At 40.4% G+C, this 18,946-nt stretch overlaps 1 protein-coding gene across 11 annotated transcripts in view; it reads left to right on the top strand.

Annotated features, from left to right (window-relative positions):
- The window catches only part of PTPRG (protein tyrosine phosphatase receptor type G), a 767,420-nt gene that overhangs the window by 256,822 nt on the left and 491,652 nt on the right, over positions 1-18,946 (top strand). For 2 of the 11 annotated variants that reach the window (XM_081524556.1, XM_081524555.1), the window contains exon 1: positions 15,310-15,440. The exons of the other annotated variants lie outside the window; for them this stretch is intronic. In XM_081524556.1, coding sequence (XP_081380682.1) covers positions 15,347-15,440 — 94 coding nt within the window. In that variant the 5' untranslated portion in view covers positions 15,310-15,346. Of the gene's footprint in view, positions 1-15,309; positions 15,441-18,946 lie in introns of those variants that run through there. 11 annotated transcript variants of the gene reach the window in all.

Genomic DNA, 18,946 nt, shown 5'->3' with positions numbered 1-18,946 from the left:
GGCTTTTAAACTTGGTTCCTCTCCTAATGGAGCCTTTTGATCCAAGTGGTTTGAGTTAGATCTTTTGTTATCTTAGTTAATGAAAACTGGAGTGTTAATATAATATTGACTTAAAAAAAGTTATTTCTTATGGAACCTCTTGGGTTTGAATCTTTTTATTCCATTAAATGTATAACCTTAGGCAGGTAACTCTACCTTGCCACACCGTGTTTCCTACCCTATAGAGATGAGGATAATAGAATTTGTAAAGATATCACAGGAATAAATAAAAGAATGTGTAAAGCATTATCTTCTGCATAGGAAAGACTCAATTAATGTCATTTCTTCTTACTATCCTGGGGGGCAGGGAGATTATAGAGTGAATATGTAGCTGATCATACTGTAGTCAGGAGCTTGCAGCCTCAAATTTTGTGTAAGGTATAGTTAAATTACCATAGTACAAGTAAGAAGGACTGAAGGCTATAAAGGGAAAAGAGAAAACTGATTGCATTTTTTATCAAGTTCAGTTCAGTCGCTCAGTCGTGTCCGACTCTTTGCGACCCCATGAATCGCAGCACGCCAGGCCTCCCTGTCCATCACCAACTCCTGGAGTTTACCCAAACTCATGTTGGTGAGTCAGTGATTCCATCTAACCATCTCATCCTCTGTCTTCCCCTTCTCCTCCTGCCCTCAGTCTTTCCAGCATATGGGTCTTTTCAAATGAGTCAGCTCTTCGCACGAGGTGGCCAAAGTACTGGAGTTTCAGCTTCAACATCAGTCCTTCCAATGAACACCCAGGACTGATCTCCTTGCCGTCCAAGGGACTCTCAAGAGTCTTTTCCAATACCACAGTTCAAAAGCATCAATTCTTCTGCACTCAGCTTTCTTTATAGTCCAACTCTCCCATCCATACATGACTACTGGAAAAACCATAGCCTTGCCTAGACAGACATTTGTTGACAAAGTAATGTCTCTGCTTTTTAATATGCTGTCTAGGTTGGTCATCAAGGTCTCTCTTTATCAAAGGAGAACGCAGTTGCTTATGGGTTTTGCAGCATCTTGTTAGAGGAAGTGACTTTCACCTTTGTGATGTGGCTTTTTGAGCTAAGCCCAGAGGGAGTGGTCTAAAGGAGTAGGATCATTAGAAAGATAAACTGGTAGTGGAAATGATATGATGTATTAGTGTCTGTACTTAGAAGGTACCCAGGAAACAATGGTTAAAAAGTGTGGGCTTTATGGAGAGAAACTTGCATTGAGTTCTCGTCCTATGATTTGTGTTCTGGGTGTGATAACACTGACCACTTTGGGTTGTATGGAGTAAGTTAGTGAATACTGTATGTAGCGTGTTCAGCAGGCTGTTTGGTGCATCGTAAGCTCTCAGTACCAGTGGTTAGTCATATAATTATTCCCAATTGATCTGAAGGGAAATAGAAACACATCAGCTGGCAAGGTAGATGTGCCCTGGATAATGAAAGCATTTTAAATACTGACCTCAGGAGTTTAGGTTTTGTTCACTTGACAGTTGGGAACTACGGAAGCGTTTTTATCAAATGCAGAGAACTTGATGCTTTGTCCTCTCATGATTTCAATACAGTGCCTGGGAGAATATCAGAAAAAGAACAGTTTCTTTCCACAGTTATCTTCCTGTCAGAAAGTCAGACCTTCTCCAGAAGCCCCACTGAACATTCCACCTTGGGTCCCTGCTGCTTGGGATTGAATCTCCTTCCCATCTCATAGCTACAAAAGAGGTTCCTGGAATGTGGTGAAGCAGCCAGTGGTATCTACCCCTAATGGCATGTTGGAGCCCAAAAGTGTGCTCAGTAGGAGATGCAAGAGAAAAGAAGAAAATACCATTGATAAAGAGCATATTGGCAGTGGTAGAGGGTTGTGTAGATGGCTGGTAAATTCAGTTCCAGACCCAAGTGAGTGCAGGGGGAAAGTAGGCTATCCAGGAAGAAGTAGTCCACAGGCAGGAGAAATTTTGGATTTGAGTGCACAGCTGCAAGTATTGATCTGGAAATCATTCACTTGAAAGGTTACAAAGAAATACCAAGATTCCCAAAGAAGGAGAGATGAGAGAGGGATGGATGAAAGACAAGTAATAAGCCTAAGGGAGTGATTTCTTTTTAGGGGGCTTCTCAAAGGCAGTGACATTGCTAAAGGGAATCTTCATATAATATTTGTAAAAAAAAAAAAAAAATCCGTTAGTCCCAATCTCCTTTAAGACACGTACCCTCAGTAAGAGGGTGAGTGCTAAGAACAGTGATGTGCTAATTTTACAATCTGTGCTGGAAGACAAGTTTCTAGGTCTGGGGGCCCATTCCTAGATTCAACTCTTTGGACAGATTTCTCCTGTCATCACCGTCTAGATAGAAATTCTGTTGTTGCCACTGTGGCCTCTTTACAGACCAAACTGGCAAATGACAGAGCCACTGAAACTAATTGGAATGAGTGGGCATTTATTATGATGTATTATAGGAAATTCAAGGACAAATCTAGTCACTAAGAAGGACTATAAATAGTCCTTTTGTGGACTTTATTACTTTAGGGTTCTATCACCAAGTGAACACCAGAGAGAGAGAGAGAGAGAGAATGAGGATCTGAATGGCACCTGTCAGCCAATGAATGCATCATTCCTGTGCCCCGCATCCTCTTAGCCTATTGCCATGTACTTGTGGTGGAAAATGAAAGGCTGTCAGCAGGAGGGCAAGCTCAGGTGAATTGTGCAGATCTGATTATTGTGTGTGGGTAGAACTGATGGTTGTGCAGACTGGATGCTCTCTTCCTATAGTTGCCCTTGCAGCCCTTTGGCTGAATGACTCTGCTATGCCTCCAGGTAGGTGGACACTTTTCTGTCCCCTAGACTTTGGACTGGACTTTGTCCTATGGGATATACTGGAAGCATGTGGGTAGAGGGCTTCCATGTCTTTGCATGATGTTTCTTGGTCTCTCTGCCCTGCCACCTGCCTCAAGTGGACCATGACCTAGGTTGCTGCTTGTCCGACAATGAGAGATATAGGGGGCATCCTGGCCCCGACCTTTAGCTTTATGCATCATGATGTCACCCAGTATACCTGAACCCCAGTGAGCAAGAAAGCAGCCTTCCTGTTGTCCACTGCCATACTTCTTTTCCTTTTGGGGGAGTCACACAATATTATTGGAACAGAAATGTGACCTGTTCAACAGCCAAGTTGACTAATAAAGTATCTGTTCTTGGTTCAGAAAACTGAGAAGCGGGCGTGGTCAGCCATGTGGGAAAATGAATCCATCTCTTTCAAGGTCACGTAACCCGGTCTCTGTTTGACCGATCTCCCAGCATCAATCACCCCCATCTTCAGTACTGCAAGATGATCTGCTTTTCCACAAAACACAACTTTAGCTTTCATATTGATTAACAAAGGCTGGTATGCATTATTAGACTTAATTTAAAGGTATAATCGGCTGTGTCAGTCAGATAAGGAAAAAAATAGTACCATGGACCTTTTCCAAATTCCTGCAGGCTTCAGATATAAAAACTCACTCCAGAGTGCTGACAACACACCTTGCCTGTTACTACAGCTTGGATTTTGTTTTGTTCCTCTGCCAGAACCAGAATATCATTAGGTTACAAATCAGATCTAACGGGTTAGATTATTGTTCATCTTGAGCTGTGTGCTTTCTCTCCATTAGTTGTGGCATAACAGAAGTAATTTAATTTATTATTAGGCCGTCTTCAAAAGAAGCTTTTATTTCACAAGTGTCCTCGAGGACATAGTGGCGAGAACCATGAGTCTTTCCTCGATGTCTTGGGAGGTAGAAGTGCTAGCATGGAACAGATTTTGAAATGCTTGTGGTTTTGCAGGATGAAGAGATGTTTGTACACTGATAGAGCACATCCTTGCTGCAAAGAACAAATTTCCTGGCAGCTTCTTTTTGGTGGTTTTAGTTTTTTTTGTTTGTTTTGTTTTTAGTGTCATAGCAATGACATTAGGTTTGCTGTCCTCGAGGTAATTGAGCAAGGGCTCCTGCCATTCACTCATTCATTCGCTGTCAGTCCATCTGTTAGCCATTCAACAAATAACAAATATTTATTCTCCACGTTCATTCCAGGGCATGATCAATTTTCCTTTTGTACATAATCATCTGTCATATAAGGTTGAAGATTATTCAAAGTGGATATGGACATTTTACAGTACAATGAAAACTCACCAGTATTAACTCAGATTTGCTATTAGATTTCCTAAGCTTGCATATAATGCCTCGAAGAGCTACTTTCTGCAGTAGAGGTTGAGGATTGTTCTACAGCTATGTGTCTTTGCTCACCAACTTAAACTCAGATTCAACATTAAATTTCCCAAGTTTTCAGGGAGCTCCTCAATTAGCTGCTTTCCACAGTACAGGGAAGCCTGGAGAGCTGCAGTCCATGGGGTTGCAAAGAGTTGGACACGACTGAGTGACTGAACAACAGCAACAGCAACAACAACCACAGGGCAGATTCTTAAGAGGCATCGTGCATGCTAAGTCACTTCAGTAGTGTCTGAATCTTTGCGACCCCATGGCTTCTCTGTTCATGGGATTCTCCAGGCAAGAATACTGGAGTGGCTTGTCATTTCTTCCTCCAGGGGTTCTTCCTAAACCAGGGATGGAACCCACATCTCTTACTTCTCCTTCTTGGCAGGTGAATTCTTTGCCTCTAGTGCCACCTGGGAAGTCCCTAAGGGGCAGCCTCATCACCTAAATGGCTCTGGGTCTTCAAAGAAGTTCTGTGCCCTCGGGGCTCCTCTGATAATTCACCTTCTGTTGTCCTTCCCAAGTTCATCAGAGCCTGGAGTTAAATTGGGTGATACAGATAAAAGTGTGGAAGTGTTTGAGGTCATTGAAGCTGATAAAAATGCTGTGAACAACTTTTTTGTTGGTTTGATGAATATTTAATGTGCACCTACTGGTTCAGATGCTGGATTCATTTAAATGTGCATACCTGTCTTATGGTCTTAAATGCCCCATGCCTTATGGAGAAATCTAAATTTTAAATCCAAAGATTAGTATTGTTACACTCACTGAATAATTGCTTAGATTACCTTAAGCAACTTTTCATCCATTATTGTTTAGCAAACACCAGGGTCTTGAGACACCAGGACAGGTTAGTATGGTGTGGGACATAATAAACCTTCTAGAATGAGTTATTGCATGGGGCTGAACTTAATGGCAGAGAATGGGGAACAAGGTTTTAGAAAGAGCAAGGAATAGAAGAACTAAAATCTGGTGTGTCTGTGTGTATGTGTACATGTTTACTTCTGCTGATTTATTTTTCAGCCATCTTAGTTTTGAAGAGTTCTGGATGACTTTAAAATAACACTAGTAGTTGTATTTGAAGTGTAGTCATTTATTGAACTAATACTGTGGTGCTGGCCCAGTGCTATACACTTTACGTGAAATATTTTGTTCGATTTATCCCAGCAATGTTATGATGAAGGGGCAGTTAATATTCTCACATGACAAACGAAGTGTTTCTTTATGTCCCAAACATTTACATAATGTTTTAGTATGTGCCAAGCTTTCTCCTAAGTGCCTTTCAGGTATTACATTAATCCTTACAGAAATCTTGTGAGATATTATTTTTAAAAAAAATGAAATTGAAGTGGAGAAAATTTAAGGCACCTGTCCTAAGTCACAGTTAATAAATGATGGAGGAGGATTTGAACTTGAGCCTTCTGGCTGTATAGTGGGCTCCTCAACTGTGCCCATCATTAACTAACCCAGCATGGACATCGCCCTGGGATGTGTTCTTGCACCATCTTGCATAGGAGTTTGTATTCGGTGGTTGTTTAGATGCTAAGTTGCGTTAGACTCTTTGCGACCCCATGGACTGTAACCTGCCAGGCTCCTACATCCATGGGCTTTTCCAAGCAAGGATTCTGGAGTGGGTTGCCATTTCCTTCTCCAGAGGATATTCCTGACCCAGGGACTCAACCGGTGTCTCCTGCATTGTGGGTAGATTCTGTAGCCTGGAAAGGCATTTGTATTCTGTAGCCGTTACATTATTCCAACTCTTGTATAATAGGACAGATTCAAGGACGGACTTTGCTTGTGTTTAACAGAAAGCGAATCAGTAATTCACCAAAAGAACTATGTCTAGTGGTAACTTGACTTCATTGAGATTTGATGTGCTGTGGTTCAGCCTCGCTTTAGTCGCCCCATATGTTTTTTCACTTGGTTTTTGTTTATCCTTTAAGATCCGCTCTCTTAAAGTCTACTCAGACCTTAGGGAACTGTGAGTTATGTGGAAGGCTGCTTAAAATTCTGTTAAGTTTGGTTTAGCTACCTAGGGTGTGTAGTCTTTTATGTAGAAGCAAAAGGAGAAAGATGTACATACGCAAAAACTTACATACCCTTGTGGAGTATCTCTCCTTTTCTACTTCTGTCTTTTTTCTCTTTTTTTTCACCATCATTCATTTATCTAGGATGATTGGAAGGGACTCTGGTAGATACATTTCATTGCATAACTGCTTTGTGCCAAGTAGATTGCCAAGTGCTTTGTGTGCCTGGTCTCATTACCCCAGGACAGCGACTCTGTCAGGGAGCTACAGTTATCATCCCAGTTTTCTCTAGATACTCACACTTAGGCCTGTCTCCTTAGGGGAGACAGGATTCAAACTTGCATTTGCCCAGCTCCAGATCTAGTATATATTCCCCTCTTGCAAGGCTATTTCAGACTCGAGTTCTGTGACCTGCCTCCTAGTTTAGTTGTTAATGGTTTTTGGTTTCTCAAATTTAGTTTTATTATTAAAAAAAAAATTCCCATTACTTCTTTTTACTGGCTGTAATCCCATTTCTCCTGGAGGGTGGAGATGGGCATTACATTGCAGTGCAGATAACCATTTCCCAGTGCCATCTCTGATTTGAGCTAACAGGAGAATATGAGTTTATATTTTGTTAAGGTTTAGGAATTCAGATGATGGGGCCTCATTGTTTTACTGAGCAAAAAGGAGTTTATCTGTTCTGTATTGCCAGAGCTCGTTGAGAACCATATTGCTCTTGTGATCTTGGTCATTACCAGACAAGTTGAAAGATTCTGTGGCTTTTATTAGGTTAGGAGAGGCTGATTCATGCATCCCGAAATATTTATAAAGCTCCTGTTACATGCTGGGCAGTTTTACAGGCACTGTGGATACAGCTGTGAACAAAGCAGACCACTTTTTTAATTTGCTTCAAAACATGACTAGTGTTTAGGAATTCCAGAATATACATCTAATTATATTCTTATTTATTTAATTGCAGTTTATTTCATAAGGATAAAGATCTGGCCACTTGTGGGAGACCCGGGTTTGATCCCAGGGTCGGGAAGATCCCTGGAAAAGGGAATGGCAACCCACTCCAGTATTCTTGACTGGAGATTTCCACAGATAGAGGACCCTGGCAGGCTACAGTCCATGGGGTCGCAAAGAGTCAGACAGGATTGAGTGACTAACATTTTGACTTTCACACTTGTTTCATAAACTCAGTGGTTACTGACCATCCTTAACCCCTGAAAATACTAATGCAAATGAAGATCATTCAGTAGCAGAACTAATGCCTTTAGTTTGCTAGTGTTCCTTGCCTGCAGTTAAATAACTTTTTAAAGTTTGTTACGAAATCTATAAAGATGACTTCAAGATTGTCTATTGAAGTTTTTACATTTATCTGGTGATTCTCACCCTTGAGACCCAAGGGTGTGGAGTTCAAATAGCAAGGTTGCTTTACTTTAGTTCAGAGGAGAAATTTTGACTTGTTGCTATTTTGTGTCTTGGTATTCCCGACCAGAATTCACAGTACTAGAAAAATGACAGACTGTTAAGCTGTATCCCATGAAAGGTACATGACAATATTAGCTCTACTGGTTTTTAAGGTTTAGGAGGCCAAGTATTCCTTGGACATCTCCCCAGAAAAATACCGTTGTGTGCCAGATCTCATTACCCCAGGCAGCAACTCTATCAGGGAGCAACAGTTATCATCCCAGTTTTATAAAGATGCTAAGACTTAGGCCGATAATGGAGATAGAATTGAAACTCGTATTTGCCTAGCTCCAAATCCAGCACATATTCCCTCTTGCAAGGCTGTTTTAGATGCAGATTCTGTTTGCTCCTTGCTAGCTTGGCTGTATATTCAATTTGTTTATATATTATTTGAAAATGTATTTGGAGAGGGATATAGATGGCTGGTTTTGCAGTGACTTTGGTGAGAGATGATGAAAGTTTGGTTGAGAATGGTAATGGAATAAAGCGTAAGCAGGTATGAAGGCTGATGTCTCAATGTGCTGATTAGAACAGTTTCACTTGAAACTGTGTGTGGAAATGGAATTTTGGGGGGAGGGTAATTTGTTCACAACGTTAAATTTAATGCTCTGAAGTTTATTGGTAGGTACATAAGGGTTTCATCAGTTGATTTTCTTGTGTGTTTGTGTATTTCATGATAAATTTACAAAGGGCTGGTGATAATCTTAGAAAAACTTATTGCTAAATCTTTTAGGTTTAATCTCTAAAATTATTTCATGTTGAGAAGTAAAAAATCATGGAAAACATGAGGAGGTGGGGGTCTTGATTTAGGGGGATTTGGAATATTTTAATGTACTTTTTTTTAATATAAATTTATTTATTTTAGTTGGGGGCTAATTACTTTACAATATTGTAATAGTTTTTGCCATACATTGACATGAATCAGCCATGGGTTTACATGTGTTCCCCTTCCTGGGCCCCCCACCCACCTCCCTCCCCATCCCATCCCTCTGGGTCATCCCATTGCCCCGGCCCTGAGCCCTTGTCTCATGCATCGAACATGGAATGGTGTTCTGTTTCACATATGATAATATACATGTTTCAATGCTATTCTCCCAGAACGTCCCACCCTCACCTTCTCCCTCAGAGTCCATAAAATTGTTCTCTGCATCTGTGTCTCTTATTCTGTCTCGCATATAGGGTTATCGTTACCATCTTTCAAATTCCATATATATGCATTAGTATACTGTATTGTTGTTTTTCTTTCTGGCTTACTTCACTCTGTATAATGGGCTCCAGTTTCATCCATCTCAGTAGAACCGATTCAAATGTATTTTTTTAATGGCTGAGTAATATTCCATTGTGTATATGTACCACAGCTTCCTTATCCATTCGTCTGCTGGTGGACATCTAGGTTGCTTCCATGTCCTGGCTATTGTAAACAGTGCTGCGATGAACATTGGGGTACACGCGTCTCTTTCAATTCTGGTTTCCTCGGTGTATATGCCCAGCAGTGGGATTGCTGGGTCATATGGCAGTTCTATTCCCAGTTTTTTAAGGAATCTCCACACTGTTCTCCATAGTGGCTGTACTAGTTTGCATTCCCACCAACACTGTAAGAGGGTTCCCTTTTCTCCACACCCTCTCCAGCATTTATTGCTTGTAGACTTTTGGATAGCAGCCATCCTGACTGGTGTGAAATGATACCTCATTGTGGTTTTGATTTGCATTTCTCTAATAATGAGTGATGTTGAGCATCTTTTCATGTGTTTGTTAGCCATCTGTATGTCTTCTTTGGAGAAATGTCTGTTTAGTTCTTTGGCCCATTTTTTGATTGGGTCGTTTATTTGTCTGGAATTCAGCTGCAGAAGTTGCTTGTATATTTTTGAGATTAATTGTTTGTCTGTTGCTTCGTTTGCTATTATTTTCTCCCATTCTGAAGGCTGTCTTTTCACCTTGCTTATAGTTTCCTTTGTTGTGCAAAAGCTTTTAATTTTAATTAGGTCCCATTTGTTTATTTTTGCTTTTATTTCCAATATTCTGGGAGGTGGGTCATGGAGGATCCTGCTGTGATTTATGTCGGAGAGTGTTTTGCCTATGTTTTCCTCTAGCAGTTTTATAGTTTCTGGTCTTACGTTTAGATCTTTAATCCATTTTGAGTTTATTTTTGTGTATGGTGTTAGGAAGTGTTCTAGTTTCATTCTTTTACAAGTGGTTGACCAGTTTTCCCAGCACCACTTGTTAAAGAGATTGTCTTTTCTCCATTGTATATTCTTGCCTCCTTTGTCGAAGATAAGGTGTCCATATGTGCGTGGGTTTATCTCTGGGCTTTCTATTTTGTTCCATTGATCTATATTTCTATTTTTGTGCCAGTACCATACTGTCTTGATGACTGTGGCTTTGTAGTAGAGCCTAAAGTCAGGCAGGTTGATTCCTCCAGTTCCATTCTTCTTCCTCAAGATTGCTTTGGCTATTCGAGGTTTCTTATATTTCCATACAAATTGTGAGATGATTTGTTCTAGTTCTGTGAAAAATACCATTGGTAGCTTGATAGGGATTGCATTGAATCTATAGAATGCTTTGGGTAGTATACTCATTTTCACTATATTAATTCTTCCAATCCATGAACACGGTATATTTCTCCATCTGTTTGTGTCCTCTTTGATTTCTTTCATCAGTGTTTTATAGTTTTCTATATATAAGTCTTTTGTTTCTTTAGGTAGATATATTCCTAAGTATTTTATTCTTTTTGATGCAATGGTGAATGGTACTGTTTCCTTAATTTCTCTTTCTGTTTTCTCATTATTGGAGTATAGGGATGCAAGGGATTTCTGTGTTAATTTTATATCCTGCAACTTTACTATATTCATTGATCAACTCTAGTAATTTTCTAGTAGAGTCTTTAGGGTTTTCTATGTAGAGGATCATGTCATCTGCAAACAGTGCGAGTTTTACTTCTTCTTTTCCTATCTGTATTCCTTTTACTTCTTTTTCAGCTCTGATTGCTTTGGCCAAAACTTCCAAAACTATGTTGAATAGTAGTGGTGAAAGTGGGCATCCTTGCCTTGTTCCTGACTTTAAGGGAAATGCTTTCAATTTTTCACCATTGAGGATAATGTTTGCTGTGGGTTTGTCATATATAGCTTTTATTATGTTGAGATATGTTCCTTCTATTCCTGCTTTCTGGAGGGTTTTTTATCATAAATGGATGCTGAATTTTGTCAAAGGCTTTTTCTGCATCTATTGAGATAACCATATGGTTTTTTTCTTTCAATTTGTTAATGTGGTGTATTACATTGATTGATTTGCGGATGTTAAAAAAACCTTGCATTCCTGGGATAAAGCCCACTTGGTCATGATGTATGATGTTTTTAATATGATGTTGGATTCTGTTTGCTAGAATTTTATTAAGGATTTTTGCATCTATGTTCATCAGTGATATTGGCCTGTAGTTTTTCCTTTTTTGTGACATCTTTGTCTGGTTTTGGAATTAGGGTGATGGTGGCCTCATAGAATGAGTTTGGAAGTTTACCATCTTCTGCAATTTTCTGGAAGAGTTTGAGTAGGATAGGTGTTAGCTCTTCTCTAAATTTTTGGTAGAATTCCGCTGTGAAGCCGTCTGGTCCTGGGCTTTTGTTTGCTGGAAGATTTCTGATTACAGTTTCGATTTCCGTGCTTGTGATGGGTCTGTTAAGATGTTCTATTTCTTCCTGGTTCAGTTTTGGAAAGTTATACTTTTCTAAGAATTTGTCCATTTCTTCCAAGTTGTCCATTTTATTGGCATATAGCTGTTGGTAGTAGTCTCTTATGATCCTTTGTATTTCTGTGGAGTCTGTTGTGATCTCTCCATTTTCATTTCTAATTTTGTTGATCTGATTCTTCTTCTTTTGTTTCTTGATGAGTCTGGCTAATGGCTTGTCAATTTTGTTTATCTTCTTGAAAAACCAGCTTTTAGTTTTGTTGATTTTTGCTATGGTCTCTTTTGTTTCTTTTGCATTTATTTCTGCCCTAATTTTTAAGATTTCTTTCCTTCTACTGACCCTGGGGTTTTTCATTTCTTCCTTCTCTAGTTGCTTTAGGTGTAGAGTTAGTTGATTTATTTGATTTTTTTCTTGTTTCTTGAGGTACGCCTGTATTGCTATGAACCTTCCCCTTAGTATTGCTTTTACAGTGTCCCATAGGTTTTGGGTTGTTGTATTTTCATTTTTATTCGTTTCTATGCATAATTTTATTTCTTTTTTGATTTCTTCTGTGATTTGTTGGTTATTCAGAAGGGTGTTGTTTAGCCTCCATATGTTGGAATTTTTAATAGTTTTTTTCCTGTAATTGAGGTCTAATCTTACTGCATTGTGGTCAGAGAAGATGGCTGGGATGATTTCAATTTTTTTGAATTTACCAAGGCTAGATTTATGGCCCAGGATGTGATCTATCCTGGAGAAAGTTCCATGTGCACTTGAGAAAAAGGTAAAATTGATTGTTTTGGGGTGGAAAGTCCTGTAAATATCAATTAAATCTAATTTGTCTATTGTATCATTTAAAGTTTGTGTTTCCTTGTTAATTTTCTGTTTAGTTGATCTATCCATACGCGTGAGTGGAGTATTAAAGTCTCCCACTATTATTGTGTTATTGTTAATTTCCCCTTTCATACTTGTTAGTATTTGCCTTATATATTGTGGTGCTCCTATGTTGGGTGCATATATATTTATGATTGTTACGTCTTCTTCTTGGATTGATCCTTTGATCTTTATGTAGTGTCCTTCTTTGTCCCTTTTCACATCCTTTATTTTAAAGTCTATTTTATCTGAAATGAGTATTGCGACTCCTGCTTTCTTTTGGTCTCTGTTTGCATGAAATATGTTTTTCCATCCCTTCACTTTCAGCCTGTGTGTGTCCCTAGTTTTGAGGTGGGTCTCTTGTAGACAGCATATATAGGGGTCTTGTTTTTGTATCCATTCAGCAAGCCTTTGTCTTTTGGTTGGGGCATTCAACCCATTTACATTTAAGGTAATTATTGATAAGTATGATCCCGTTGCCATTTACTTTGTTGTTTTGAGTTCGTGTTGAAACATCCTTTCTGTGTTTCCTGTTTAGAGAAGATCCTTTAGCATTTGTTGGAGAGCTGGTTTGGTGGTGCTGAATTCCCTCAGCTCTTGCTTGTCTGTAAAGCTTTTGAATTCTCCTTCATATCTGAATGAGATCCTTGCTGGGTACAGTAATCTGGGTTGTAGATTATTCTCTTTCATTACTTTAAGTATGTCCTGCCATTCCCTTCTAGCCTGAAGGGTTGCTATTGAAAGATCAGCTGTTATCCTTATGGGGATCCCCTTGTGTGTTATTTGTTGTTTTTCCATTGCTGCTTTTAATATTTGTTCTTTGTGTTTGATCTTTGTTAATTTGATTAATATGTGTCTTGGGGTGTTTCGCCTTGGGTTTATCCTGTTTGGAACTCTCTGGGTTTCTTGGACTTCTGTGACTATTTCTTTCCTCATTTTAGGGAAATTTTCAACTATTATCTCCTCGAGTATTTTTTCATGGCCTTTCCTTTTATCTTCTTCTTCTGGGACTCCTATGATTCGAATGTTGGGGTGTTTCATATTGTCCCAGAGGTCCCTGAGGTTTTCCTCATTTCTTTTGATTCTTTTTTCTTTTTTCCTCTCTGCTTCGTTTATTTCCATCATTCTATCTTCTACCTCACTTATCCTATCTTCTGCCTCCGTTATTCTACTGTTGGTTCCCTCCAGAGTGTTTTTTATCTCCTTTATTTCATTATTCATTCTATATTGACTCCTTTTTATTTCTTCTAAGTCCTTAATAAACATTTCTTGCATCTTCTCAATCTTTGTCTCCAAGCTATTTATCTGTAACTCCATTTTGCTTTCAAGATTTTGGATCATTTTTATTATCATTATTCTAAATTCTTTTTCAGATAGATTCCCTATCTCCTCCTCTTTTGTTTGGTTTTGTGGGCATTTCTCATTTTCTTTTACTTGCTGAGTATTTCTCTGCCTTTTCATCTTGCTGTGTTAGGCGTGGCCCTTCTGTATTCTGGTAGTATGAAGTTCCTTTTTATTGTGGAGGTTCCTCACTGCGGTTGGGGTTGGACAGGTGTCTTGTCAAGGCTTCCTGGTTGGGGGAGCTTGTGTCGGTGTTCTGGTGGGTGGAGCTGGATTTCTGCTCTCTAGAGTGCAATGGAGTGACCAGTATTAATTTTTGAGATGTCTTTGGATTTGGTGTGCCTCTGGGCAGCCTGTATATTGATGCTCAGGTCTATGTTCCTGCATTGCTGGAGAATTTGCGTGGTATGTCTTGCTGTGGAACTTACTGGCTCTTGGGTGGAGCTTGGTTTCAGTGTATATGTGGAGGCTATTGGATGGTCTCTTATTAATTAATGTTTCCCCTGGTTTTCAGTCTTATTCTTGCAGTAGCCTCAAGACTTCTCCTTCCATACAGCCTCAATAATAAAACTTTTAGGTTAATGGTGAAAAGATTCTCCACAGTGAGGAATACCCAGAAAGGTTCACTAAGTTACATGGAGAGATGAGGTGGCGGGGGGGGGTTGAGGTGACCAGGAGGGGAAGAGGGGAATTCAAATGTGGAGAGAGCAATCTAGCCAGTAAGCACTTCCCTCTGTGCTTTCCACAGTTTGGAACCCTCAGAGTGGTTCACAGAGATACATAGAGAGGGGGGAGGAAGGTAATAGAGGTGAGCATGAGTAGAAAGGGAGGGGAGAGAGAGATCTGGGCAGTATCCTGTTCCTGAAGTGTTCTCCGGTACCGAGATCACCCTCAGAGATTCACAGATTTGGGTTGAGAAGAGAAGGAGGAGGGTGGGAGATAGAGGTTCCCTGGGGGAGAAGAAAGAGCATCAATAGGGGGAGAGAGTAATCAGGCCAGTGATCACACTCCTGAGTAAAAATGGGTCCTAAAGATTGGGTTCTTAAATGTACAAAATTGATATCAAATATGTAAAACAAAGATTAAAAATCTAGAGTAGAGGTTAGAGTCTTGTAAAACTTACAATATAAAAAAAAAAAGAAAAAAGGAAACAGTGTAAAAGGAAGAAAAAAACAGTAAAACAGTAAAAAAAAGAAACAGCAAAAAAAAAGTAAAACAGGAAAGAAACAGTAAAAAAAAAAGAAAATACAAAAGGTATAAGATACACGTATGTAGTTTGCTTCAAAAATAGGGTTTGTTTTTTTTTTGCAAGTTCATAGTGGGTTATGAAAATGAAAGTTAAAGGTGTAATAGAGGACTTGAAGAAAAAGGAAAGAAGAGAAAACAAAAATTTTAATTAAAAAAAATTAAAAAAAAAAATAATAATAGTAAAAAAATATATATCCCGGACTTCCTCTGGAGCTGTTGTGAGCAGTGTGGGGTCTGCTCAGTTTCAGATAGATCCTTATTCCTGCTTATACTTTTCAAGATCTATAGGTCCTTTTCAATGCAGTCGGTATTAACTACAGGGATCTTAATCTGTTTGCCTGTCCCTTCCAAAGCGCTTCCCTCTGTTTATTTGGCTTCTGTTTGGAGATCTCTTCAGTATCTAATTTCCGCCCTGCAACAAAGCGGTGGAGGTGATCTCTTTAGGTTCGCTTGTTCAATCGTGCTGTGGGGAGGAAGGAACACTGCGAATCTGGCATGTGTGTGGTGAGCTCGCAGTGTCTCGGCCGCACTGGGTTCGCCCCCGCTCACGGCGTGTGTGCTTTCCCCGTCTACCCTGCTCAGGCTTCAGGTTACTCCGCCGGGGAGTGGGCAGGGGAGTGGGCCCTGAGATGCGTGCACTTCCCAGGTCTAAGCCGCTCAGGTTCAGGCTCCCGGTTACTCCACAAAGGCGCAGACTCCGTTTCGCCCACGGCTTGTGCCTTTCCCGGTCGGAGCTGCTCAGTCGGCCAGGAGTTTGGCGAGCGCGCTCCCCCCTGTTGGGGCGGTGCGGCTTATCACCTCCCTGGTCCCCGCCTGGGTTTACGGGCGCGCCCGGCTCCGGTGTGCTTTGTGTCGGTTCTGGGGAGCTGGTCTCTGGCTGCGACCCTCCCGGCGGCTGTCGACCCTCCGGGATCTCAGGCAGTCTTTGCTTAGAAACTGGGAGCCTGTTTGCAGTTTGGTAGGGGGTGCCCTCTCTGGGGCCGAGTTTGCCCCTTTCCGGCTCTGGCGGGCTCCGCCTGCCCGCTGTGTCCGGCGGGGGATGGGGCGGTCCGCAGCCGGCTAGCTCTCCTCTGGTATCGCTCAGTCCTTTGTTCTGTGAGCGGGCCGGCAGTGCCCTAGAGTTGGGCTTTTTGCGGGATAGTTCTTTCTCTCTCGCTGTCCCACAGTTTAGGTTACTATCTCACGTTAGCTCCCTCAGATTGCCCTCGGGGCACTCGGGCCCGGTCCTTACCCTAGGCAGTGCCGCCCGCTCCTCTCCGTTCAGCCCCCACTTGCTGGTGGCGGATGATGCGAGCGTCTGGGGTTCTTTGCTGGGAGTTGCTTTAGGCACGTAATCTGTGGATTTTATTTATTTTTTCCTCCCAGTTACGTTGCCCTCCGAGATAAGAAATCCTCCCCCACACCCGCCGGTGAGAGGGTTTCCTGGTGCTTGGAAATTCCTCCTCTTTTACGACTCCCTCCCCGGGACGGATCTCCGTCCCTAACTCTTTTGTCTCTCTTTTTATCTTTTATAATTTCTCCTACCTCTTTTGAAGATAATGCGCTGTCTTTGTGGAAGCCTGACGTCCTCTGCCAGCCTTCAGAAGTAGTTTTGTGAAGTTTGGTCAGCGTTCAGATGTTCTTTCCATAAATTTGTGGAGGAGAGAGTGGTCTCCCCGTCCTATTCCTCCGCCATCTTAGCCCCGCCCCCTAATGTACTTTTATTATCTATAAGAAATACTAAAAGTTTAACTGATTGGCTTTGGACTCATTATAAATTGAGTTTCCAGTAAATTCGGGAAGTGACACCAGTGGTCATAGTTTTTAAATCTCAAACTTCTCCATGAAAAAAATGCAGCAACTAGGAGAGCTAACATAGAAACCCACAAACAATGTTTGCTATAAAACTAGGATTTGAAGTATCTTCATTAGTTTCATCATGTGTGTGGATGAAACAAACCAGTGATAGCTGTAAGACCTGTGTGGGAATTGGCCCTGGAAGGGAATGAATGGTCCGAAACCCCCAAGTCAGCTGCAGATCCCAAAGAAAATTGTGATGAGCCCATAGGAATTATGTAGAAGAGCTGAGAGTTGTAACAGGCTCTCTAGTTCTAGGGCAAGTTCAAGGAGACTGGGAAACAGTAAGGTCTGGTAAACAGTAAGGTCTGGTAATCTCTCGCTCTGTTATTTTATAAACTAACACCCTGAATGTCCCTTCCAAAGTAAGAGTCGGCATCAAGGGAGAAGTGCTGGGAGTAGAGCCCAGATTGAAGAAAATGGGGCAATGAGGGTCAAGGAGAAAGAGGGTTTCGGTAAATGTGTGGGCGTTGAAAAGACATGTGTAAAAGCAGAAGGTCACAGCTTTTGACTTTCTTGGTGACAGCACTTCTAGTCATTTGAACAAGAACACAGCACAAACCCTCGTATTTGGGAATTTTTATTTTACAGAAAAAAATGGAAATAGGATAATAACTCCATACAAATTTATAATTAAAAAGAAAATAAGGAACTATACTCACAAGAGCTGAAAACTGTATACCTGATATTTTAAAATCGGACAAAGTATTAGCATGATGGAAGTATGAAAGGTCATTATATATCAGTATTAGAGAAACAGAAATGGTTTGAAAAGAAAGATTGGCGAGTTCATGAAAAAAGTACAACTAAAACTGATTTTTAGGAATTAAGAGTAAACTAGAAAAATAGGCAAGAGCAGGTAAACACAACAGTTTATACTTTGAGAAAAGTAGAGGAAGATGAGATGAAACATTTTAATAGTTAAACAAAAATATAGTAATGAAAAGAATTTAAGGAAATATTGTATAGAAATGATCTAAAGAAGAACCAAGTATGTATAACAGGAGACCTATAAGTTGAGATTGAAATTAAACAGAAAAAAAACTAATATAAAAAACCATTAGATAACTTAATTGAAGAAAGAGTCCTTGAAGCTGTATATTGAAAGGGCCATTTTGTTCCTCATGAAATCATCTCAAATCATCACTGAGACGTAGTATAGTAAACGTATGGTCTTTAATGCAAGGAAAACACACCTTTGAGATTCCAAGCAAAAAGACTTCATCACTATAAGGAAGGAAATTAGGTTCTCATGAGACTTTTTTTGACAGCAGTGCTTTATGCCAGATAAGCAATAGAACATCATAAATAAGATAATCATGGAAAGAAATGTGAGCCATGGAATTTATAACTAACCAAGCAGATCTTCAAGTGTAAACCAGCGGACATTATTGTGAATGTGATAGAAATGAGGAAATATTATTCCCGTGAGCTCTTTGTAGAGAGTTTAGTAAAGTCTTAGCTTCTTTGTGCTCCTTGGTTCAGACAACCTTAAAGTCTGAAGAAACGCTGATGAAATAAGTATACCCAGGTAACTAAATGGACTTCCTAGGTGGTGCAGTGGTAAAGAGTCTGTCTGCCAATGCAGGAGATGCAAGAGGTGTAAGTCTGATCCCTGGGTCGGGAAGATGCCCTGGAGGAGGGCATGGCAATCCCCTCCAGTATTCCTGCCTAGAGAATCCCATGGACAGAGGAGCCTGGTGGGCTCTATTCCTTGGGGTCTCAAAGAGTTGGACATGATTGAGAGACTGAACACGCCCACACAGGTAACTAAATGGTCGGTGAAGAACTTCAGATAATAGATCACAGCTCTGTCTTTAAGATTACTAGAATTATAGTTTCCAGTGGATTCAGAGAGAATTGTGCTAGTAATGATACGGTTTTGCCACCCCCGATAAATTTGCAGATGTAGGCAATGATCATTGAGGGCCTCTATCATTATAAATATGAGAACACCTAAACATGATGTACTTCTTGATAGATAAATACAACTCTATCAATGGAGTAGTCTTGCCAAAAATGAAACTTTAGTGTGATCAAGCCTCTAGGTCTGTCATCTACAGAAAATAAATAGTGGTAACAAGTTAAGTGACACCATGGGGATGTAATCTGTAAAACGGGCAAAATTCAGACCATGGGAACTTTACAAAAGACTTAAGTCTTAAAACGCAGTGGTTAAAGGAGATAAAGGGGAAACTTATAGGTTAAAGGAGATTTAGGACAGCCTCAATTTATGCATGGACCTTTTTTGGATCCTGG

Source organism: Giraffa tippelskirchi, chromosome 9, assembly GCF_054371585.1.
Source record: "Giraffa tippelskirchi isolate mGirTip1 chromosome 9, T2T-mGirTip1v1.2.pri, whole genome shotgun sequence".
In the NCBI taxonomy this organism is placed as follows: Eukaryota; Metazoa; Chordata; class Mammalia; order Artiodactyla; family Giraffidae; genus Giraffa; species Giraffa tippelskirchi.
This window is presented reverse-complemented; position numbering and strand designations above follow the sequence as displayed.